At 46.8% G+C, this 9,577-nt stretch overlaps 1 protein-coding gene across 1 annotated transcript in view; it reads right to left on the reverse strand.

Moving 5' to 3' along the window:
• Positions 1 to 7,303, reverse strand: part of PRSS8 (serine protease 8) — a 75,881-nt gene extending 68,578 nt beyond the window's left edge. Inside the window, exon 1 of the mRNA XM_029606873.1 lies at positions 6,965 to 7,303. Coding sequence (XP_029462733.1) covers positions 6,965 to 7,016 — 52 coding nt within the window. The 5' untranslated portion in view covers positions 7,017 to 7,303. The remainder of the gene's footprint in view (positions 1 to 6,964) is intronic.
• Between the last annotated feature and the right edge of the window lie 2,274 nt (positions 7,304 to 9,577).

Genomic DNA, 9,577 nt, shown 5'->3' on the forward strand with positions numbered 1-9,577 from the left:
GACACTTTAACTTAAGGTTCCTGAGAGGACATATTTGTTACTTTAAAAAATTGTTTCTTAGAATGTTTAAAGTTTGAAGAGCAAAAATTACTGGTGATTAGCAAGGCTTATTTCTTGTCCAGAGGGGAAAAGAATAATGGAGCTAATCAATTTGAAATCCCCGATAATTTGACACAATTTCTTGAAAATTCTGAGAGAGATATTGAGCAGAGGGGTACTATTAGTATCATTTGTGTCTGAGAAAGATATCAGCAATATTGTGAAGAAATATTTTCAAAACTTTCCTATTATGTTGTATGGTCAAAAAGTTAAAGTTTTCCCTGATTTTGCTAGGGCAACGCAAGTGAGGAGAAGGGAGTTTTTAAACCTGAGAACACAAGTACTTAATTTAGGTTAATCATATGTACTTAAATACCCATGTAGATGCCTAGTATGAGGCAAAGGTGAAAGCTTTGTATTTGTAGCATTAGAACAGCTAAAGTCCTTTTTGAATGCCAGGGAGGTGATCCCTGGATAACAGATCCCTAGACAGTCAAATAAAAGGGCCACCGATAACCATTAAGCCAGTTTTCTTTTATTCTCCCTTAACTATACTGGCCTCTGATTACCTAGTTTTGTCCTCTTAGAAAAGGATGTATTTAGATGTTTTTTCTTATGGATGTGGAGAATATTGGGTTTTCTTTATGTAATATATCCCTTCTTTACTAAAGTAAGATGTATGATTACTTTAATTGAAAATTTAATAAAGTGTGAATTTAAAAAAAAAAGGTGTCCGGGCATATGTTAGCTCCTGCCCAACCTGCGCCCGACAGAAGCTCTTACCTGGTCGTCCAAGGGGCTGTTGCAGCCACTTCCTGTACCAGCAGAGCCCTGGACCCATATCTCTATGGACTTTGTAGTTGACCTACCTCTGTCCGAGGGGAAGCAGGTCATCTGGGTCAATATAGAGAGCTTCTCAAAGATGGCCCACTTCATGGCCCTCCTGAAGCTCCCTACTGAGCCTGAACTCGCCCAACTCTTCACGCAACATATCTTTCGCTTACATGGATTACCACAGCACATCGCCTCCGATCGAGGGTCACAGTTCACCACTAAATACTGGAGAGCACTTTGCAAAAAGTTTGGGGTCCAGTTAGACTTCACGTCAGCATTTCATCCACAAGGTAATGGCCAAGCAGAGTGGACCAACCGCACCTTGAAGACATTTCTCCGCTCCTACGTGGGACACAAACAGGATGACTTAGGTTCTTATGTAGCCTTGTTACCTTGGGCAGAATTCTCTTACAATCATCACATCCACTCAGCGACAGAAGCCTCTCCTTTCCAAGTTGTTTTCGGGAAACAGCCTAAACCAACCTTACCACTCCGACTGACGATGCCCTCACCTGCAACCTAGCTCACAGCCCAGCAACTCCACTCACTCTGGGACTCCACTCAAGCCAATTTGCAGCGAGCAGCTGATTCCGCCAAGAAGGATGCGGATAGACACTGTCACAGGGCTCCACTCTTCAACCCCGGAGATCGAGCCTGGGTGAGCACCCACCACATTCTCATTCGGATCCCCTCTATGCGGCTGGCTCCTAAATACACAGGGCCCTTTGTGGTCACAGAACACTTGGGTCCCGTCTCCTACTGCTTAGGTTTGCCGTCTAGCCTAAAGATACACGATGTATTTCATGTCTTGCTGCTAAAACCACTAATACTCCCTACTTTTCATCGCAAACCACCAGAGCCTCTGAATGCAGTTGCGGACGAAGATCCCATCTACCAAGTACAGGATATTTTGGATGTTTGATTCCATCACCAACTTTGGGAGTACTTGATCTCGTGGAAGGGCTTCAGCCTGGAGAACACTTGGGAGCCCGCCTCCAATATCTTAGAAAAACCCTTCTCCACCAAGATCATCCAGACAAGCCAGGTCCTCCGGGGAGGGGGCATAAGAGGGCGGGTACTTTTGGGAAACCCAGCCGCGGGCAGCTGGAGCCGGGTCCCCCCTCTCCTACCAGCACTCGCTGGTGCTCCCTGCTGACTCCTTTGCACTGGCTCGGGCAGCTTTGGGGCCTTGCCGCAGCATCCTCCCCATGAGGGAGATGCCGCCGACTTCTTCAGGGGCCCTGCCCCTTAGGCGCGCGAGTGCATAAGGCCCAAGATTTAAAGCAGCCGTGGCAGGAAACCTCGGCCCGGCTCCAAATCCCTTGTATTCACCAGAGGCTATTTAAGGCTGCCTCAGACCTCTTTGCCTTGCCTTGGCAACAGATCAACTCTCCTGAGTAGCTAGTTGCTGTTCCTGACTCCACTCCAGTATTACTGCCTGTTCCTGACTCCGCTCCAGTGTTCCTGCCTGTTCCAGCTCCATTCCTGTTCCTGTGGTTCCGCTCCTGCTCACGCTCCTGCCTCCAGTTACTTCTTCGGTTTTGACTTCGACCTGGTTCCTGGATTCTTGTGTCTGCTGCCCGTCCTGACCTTTGGCGTGTTCTCCGGCTTCAGCTTGTCTTCTGCCTGCCCCGACCTCTGGCCTGGTTCCTCGTCTTGCATCTCTGCTGCCCACCACGACATCTGGACCATCTCCGCCTCTTCAGTCTTCTGCCAGCCTCGACTCGTACTGCCCACAGGACTTCCTTCACCAGGAGACCTTTCCCTAAGTCCTGCCAGCCCTGGCACCCAAGGGCTCAACCTGCAGGGAACGAGAGCTGGTATAGGTGAAGGTCCTGTCAGGTCTCCTGGTCCAGTTCCACCTCCCAGCTATAAGTGCCACTGTAGGCCTCCCTTCAGTGGATCTTCCAACTCTTGAGCCGGCTCAAGGGTCCACATTTCCAACAGGAAGCTGGCATGAGGACTCAAAGGTAGAGTCATAGGTGAAGGGCAGAGCAGGCAGCAGGTCTCGAAGTCGGATTACCAGGTGTGGGTCAGGACAGGCGGCAGTGCTCATAGTTGTGGTTCCAGGCGCAAGTCATGGCAGGCGGCAGCACTCATAGTCGTGGTTCCAGGAAAAGTCAGGGCAGGCGGCAGTACTCATAGTTGTGGTTCCAAGGGATGGTCAAATTCCAGAAAATGTCAGACAGAACAGGAACACTGGAGAGATCCTTCAGGGAGGAACAGAATACAGAACCTAGAAAGTAAGAAGCCAAGGCAAGATCTGCGAGCCAGCAAGCAGCAAGGAGGGGCCGTGGCCATTTCCTGCCGCGGTTCCTTTAAATTCTGTAAAGAGACACATGCGCGGGCCTAGAGAGACCCAGTGGGAGAGGGGCCCATGCTGAGCGAGGCCTGCTCGTCATGAAAGCCCCAGCAGCATGGCGGCAGGAGAAGCCGTGAGAGAGCAACCTGGAGCATCTTGCCTGGCCCCAAGAGAGTAGCGCTGCAGTGGTGAGTGGAGGAGGCCAGTTGCGGGGAACCATGGCCGGCAGACATAACAGTACCCCCCGTTTAGGCCTCCCCCTTGAAGGTCTGGGCTTCCCAGGATGATCCTCGTGGAACCGCTTGATAAGATTCCTATCAAGGATGTTGGTGGATGGTTCCCACGAATTTTCCTCGGGGCCGAAGCCCTCCCAGGCTAGAAGGTACTCCCATTTGCAGCCTCGCTTTCTGACATCAAGGATCTCACCGACTTGGTATGTGGTCTTGTCCTCAGCGAACAGTTGCGGGGCTTCAGAAACTCTCCGAGAGGGCCAGGAGAGGACAAGAGGCTTTAGGAGGGACAAGTGCACAGTAAAATAGAATCACCACCGGCTCATCCCTATGCCTTTAAGAAGGCAGGTCTGATGGGAGGCTTCCATTCACGTTGATTGAGAGATGTTTCTGTGAAAGTGCAGCCCTGATAGAGAAGACGCTCCTTTCAGCATGACATATGTTCACAGGAAGAGATATACTTCTTTGCCACGCCTACATTATTGGATAGGGACCTTCTATTGCACTTAGGGACACTAAACAGGTAAATCCAGCCCTGCTTATCCTCCAGGCCCTCCTTTCCCCCCTCAGCTGATCCCTATCTGATTCCCTTCCTCAAACCAACCCCCCTCTCTGTTTCGTCCCCCAGACCCTCCTCATCCCCTCAGCTGATCTTCTCATCCAATAGCCAATTCTCCAGTCTTACGTCATCCTCCCCCACCACCTGTTTGAGCCAGCAGTAGTAGTGGGAAAATAGTATTATATTTACCGCTCCTCTCTCCAGCTCTTTATCACTCCCTCCACATCTCCTGGCTTTTTTCCACCGCATCTGCTTCCCCTGGTCTTTCATACATCTCTTTCATTCCCTCCCCTGTGGCTATAAAATCATGAGTGGGGCAGAACGGGTAAATGCAAATCAGTTGTTTACTGTTTCAAAAAATATAGAAGGACCAAGGGACACTCAATGAAGTTACTAAGTAGCATATTTAAAACAAATTGGAGAAAATATTTTTTCACTCATTGTACAATTAAGTTTTGGAATTCATTGCCAGAGGATGTGGTAAAAGGCAGAGAGCAAAGTTGGGTTTTTAAAAAATTTGGACAAGTTTCTGGAGGAAAAATCTATAAACTATTTACCATTTAGACTTGGGGAAAGTCAATGCTCATCCTGAATGTAAGCAGTATGGCATCTAACAACTATTTGAGATCCTGCAAAGTATTGAAACAGGATATTGGGTTTGGACCTTTGGTCTAACCCACTTGATGGTTCTTATGTTCTCTCTTGCAACCCCTATTTTATTCATATTGGGGTACAAGGCTTGTTTAAGTATTTGGCTGGTGCCATGGAGAGGAGGCTGCAGCTTTAGGCCATGGGTCCGTTATCACTGACTTTATGTGGGCTGTTGGGACTCAAAGAGGTGGACCATATAAGTGCAGCAGCATGATTTAGCTGCACCTGCAATAAGTAAGTTGCTGCCAGGTTCAGTGCTGGAGTAAAATTGTACAGAAATGGGGAAAGAGGCATCAGAGTGAAGCAGATCAGAGACTCAGGTGACAGCAGCATCAGGCAGGTACACAAGTCTGCAGCCCTCTTCACGGCAATATTCTACCGAGCAGAATAGGGAGAGGATCAGGAGGACAGGCAGCCAGGTTTGTTTCTGCCACAGCTGGGCCTGAAGTCAAATCATACAGTGCTGGGGAGAGTGGTGTCAGTGTCTACAGCCTGCTTTGCTGATATTCCTTTTGCTGGTGGACTAGGGGGAAAGATCAGGAGGGGAGGTCTGTGCTCTTTTTTTCTGCCTCGCTGGATTGGGATGGAAAGGGTAGAAGAAGACTGGGATTCAGTTGCAGCTGGTATCCCTCCCACTTCCTAATTCAGGTGGACTTGGGTACCATACATATGCTTTTGGTGCTTGCCTGCTAGTCCCTGCCTGAGACATTCATGTGACAGACAGACAAACAAAATACATAAGCATATTTCCCAGCAAAAACACGCTAAAAAGTGCTTTAAGTTTAAAGTGCCAAAAAAGTGACAAATATAGTGATTCTTGCACAAGTAAATCTCTTTAAATAAAATACCCTGACAGCTCTGTATTTTCATCAGACCACGCTTTCCCAGAGAAATTTTCTTCATATACTTTTTGTGCACCCAGTGCAGTGAAAAATATTTTGGACATTTAATTGGTAAAATACATTTTTTATATATTAAAATGAGGCTGATTACTGTTATCTGAGGCCATATAAACCAACAATTTGCTTCTGATACTATCACTACCAATTATAATTTCTAAAGCACTACTAGACATAGTGCTGTACATAAGAGACAGTCCCTGCCTCCTAGAGATTACAATCTAGTAAACATTCATGGGAATCAAGTCTACGAGAAATGTATAGACAGTGTATTTTTCTGAGATTGACATACAATTCTGTATTTTTTGTCTGTATTATTTATTTAAGCAGGTTTGATTCCTTTTTTCAGCTCACCTGTCATTTTATGCTACAAGGTTACTCTGATTGTATCACTTTATCTTTGTTACAGGATTATCCTGTTAGCTTTACTCTGTGAGGTCCATATTGAGTGGTGCAGCATGCAGGAATCTATCTGGGTAACTTTAGCCAGGATATTCAGTGGGACTTACCTGGGTGAGTCTGCTGCTGAATACCCAGGTAACTTAGGCCAGTGATTTCCCTGACCAGGTTTCCCCAGCTAAGATTTTATCTGGATAGCACTAAATATTGGTGCTGCCTGGATAAATTTAGGCCATACCTGCTGTACCCCTTTTTCTCCAGCCAAGTTTTACCCAGCTAAAAAGTTACCTGTATAAAATTTTGGCTGTCATTGGGGTGGAAAATTTAAATATTTTCAATATTAACTTTTGTATGTCAGTGTTATATTACCCATTAATATCACTCTGTATAGGTATCTGTGACAGTGTTACCCCTTCAGCCTGTGTGTGAGGGGGAGGGGAGGGGGTTACAGCATTACCAGATTAATATCACTGCATGTGTTGTAATAGTGTTAACCTCTTAGTATCACTCTGGGTGTTTGTTAGTGTTACCCTGGTAGCATTATTGTGTCTCATTTAGTGCTTCCTTGTGAGTATTATTCTGTGTCTGTCACAGTATTATTTGTACACCTGTATATGTGTCTGTACTGTGTGTGTATGTCTGTAACAGCATTGCTCCATTAGTATCACTCTGTGTCTTTGCTGTAATATTATCCTCTCCATTTAGTATAATTCTGTATCACTGTTATATTGCTCTGTTAATATCCCTCTGGGGGTCTGTTACAGCATTTCCATATTGGTATCACAATTACAGATCTCCTTATTCAATAAAGATTTCTCCATAGTCATCTAATAAGGAAAAGCCATTTTTTCAATAAGGCCCTATGTCTTGCTGTTACTGTTCCCTGTTAAACTTTATCCTGCCCCCATCTCTGACCAAGCAGCAGCAACCTGAGCCTTCCAAATCTCCTGTTTAATCAGTAATTCACAAAGGCTGTTTTGTTCAAAGTAAAAATGGTCTTTGTTAGGTTTGTATTTTTTCAACAGACAAACATAAAAAGTATCCCACTTACCTTGACTCATGAAGAGCACAATGTTAGTGAAGCAAAAAAGGAAAAAATCCATCCTATTCCTTTTTCAGAGCCCTCTCCGGGCGATTGTGGAATTTGTTTCCTCAATAAAAGTCTGGCAAACAACTCCCAGAAGTTTTATCTTCAAGGCTGAATTGTTTACTTGTCAGTGTACTCCCCCAAAAAATAAAAGCTTATATAACAATGGCAAAGAGAAAAAAAAAAACAGAATAGAAAAAAAATCCACTTTAAAGAACAGAGGAAGAAGTGTTCAGTGCTGGAGCTCATCCACGGAGAGGAAGCAGGTGAATTGATACTAAGAAAAACTCCACCCTTCAAAAGTTTCAGACCTGGGAAGTTGTTTAACCTGTACTTCTGTCCCTACCTCCTTCTCACACACACACCCTTTCCCTGCCATACTAAAGTGCCTTGCACATACCTCAGATATTTCACAATTCGTAGGGTTACGTAGTTTGTGTCCAAGGTCAGGTGAACACTGCATTAATGATCAGATTTAGAAATATGGTAGTGTCTTTCTGGCTTTTGTCTACTAGTACTCTTATTTCCTTAGCTAATTCACTTGAGCTAAACAGAATTATTAAGTGCTAATCCCTTTTGGTTTTTTTTCTGAATGCAAGTTTCTTTCTTAAAGAAAGTGTGAAAACTCCTTCTTAGTTGTATCTCCATTATATATTTGAGTAAACTGAAAGTGCAACTATACTGATCAACATCTAAAGCAATATATACAGGGGCGCGTATTAGGGATGTGAATCGTGTAATCGATCGTCTTAACGATCGATTTTGGCTGGGGGTTTTTTTTTGTTAAAAAATTGTAAATCGGGGGAGGGTGGGAAAACCGGCACACCAAAACAACCCTAAAACCCACCCCGACCCTTTAAAACAAATCCCCCACCCTCCCGAACACCCCCAAAATGTTTTAAATTACCTGGGGTCCAATGGGGGGGGGTCCCGGCACGATCTCCACGGCTGCGTTAATAGAAATGGCGCCGGTGGCCCTTTGCCCTTACTATATGACAGGGCAAAGGTAGCGCCGGCCCCATTTTGGTTCCTGTCACCCGACGTCACAAGTGCAGGAGATCGCTCCCGGACCCTCGCTGGACCCCCAGGGACTTTTGGCCAGCTTGGGGGGGCCTCCTGACCCCCACAAGAATTGCCAAAAGTCCAGCGGGGGTCCGGGAGCGACCTCCTGCACTCGGGCCGGCGCTACCTTTGCCCTCACTATGTCATACGGGTCGTATAACATAGTGAGGGCAAAAGTAGCGCATAGTGTCATACGGGTCGTATGACATAGTGAGGGCAAAAGTAGCACCGGCGCCATTTTGAATATTGGCAATACGGCCCGAGTGCAGGAGGTCGCTCCCGGACCCCCGCTGGACTTTTGGCAAGTCTTGTGGGGGTCAGGAGGCCCCCCCAAGCTGGCCAAAAGTCCCTGGGGGTCCAGCGGGGGTCCGGGAGCGATCTCCTGCACTCGTGACGTCGGGTGACAGGAATCAAAATGGGGCCGGCGCTACCTTTGCCCTGTCATATAGTAAGGGCAAAGGGCCACCGGTGCCATTTCTATTAACGCAGCCGTGGCCCGAGAGCGGGAGATCGTGCCGGGACCCCCCCCCATTGGACCCCAGGTAATTTAAAACATTTTGGGGGGGTTCGGGAGGGTGGGGGATTTGTTTTAAAGGGTCGGGGTGGGTTTTAGGGTTGTTTTGGTGTGCCAGTTTTCCCGCCCTCCCCCGATTTACGATTTTTTGACAATAAATCGGGGGAATTGCTATTGTATTGTGGCTCTAACGATTTTTGATGATTTAAAATATATCTGACGATTGTTTTAAATCATCAAAAAACGATTCACATCCCTAGCGCGTATTATCCCAGCTTTGGAGACAAAAGGCAAAGAGGACCTATGATGCCCATCATCAAAAGGCACCCCATTTCCAGCTAGGTGACAAGGTCTGGTTAAGCACAAAATACCTCTGACTCAAGCTTCCTTCTGCAAGATTTGCTCCTCGCTTTGTGAGACCTTTCGCCATCCTTCGGCGATTAGGAAATATAACATACAGTCTCAAACTGCCTCCATCAATGAAGATACACAATGCATTTCATGTATCTCTACTAAAGCCAGTGATACTCTCCAAGTTCTCCAGAAAAGAACCAGAGCCCACCAGCCTGGCCACGGAAGATGACATTGAATATGCTGTTGACGACATCCTTGATGTACGTAAAAGAGGCAAGACATGGGAGTACCTCATCTCTTGGGAGAACTATTGCCCAGAGGAAAACTCCTGGGAACCACTGGCCAAGGAGATGCTATGCCAATTCCACCTGGCACACCCACGCAAGCCCAGACCACCTGGAAGAGGTCTTGGAGGGGGTCCTTTGAAGGGGGGTACTGTTGCGTCCGTCGGTCGCATATGGCTGCGACCGCTCTGCCTTACCTCTTTCTCTCCCCTTTCCCTCTCTTTGGGCAAGATGGCTGTCTCCAGTGCCGAGTGCCGCGGGCCTTAGCATTCTCAGAGCAGCATGGGCGTCCCCATCCACTATGCTCAATCCCGTGGCCTCCCAGGGCGCAAGCGCGTACATCTCTGATGCTCAAATACACGT

This window comes from Rhinatrema bivittatum, chromosome 6 (assembly GCF_901001135.1).
Source record: "Rhinatrema bivittatum chromosome 6, aRhiBiv1.1, whole genome shotgun sequence".
NCBI classification, from domain to species: domain Eukaryota; kingdom Metazoa; phylum Chordata; class Amphibia; order Gymnophiona; family Rhinatrematidae; genus Rhinatrema; species Rhinatrema bivittatum.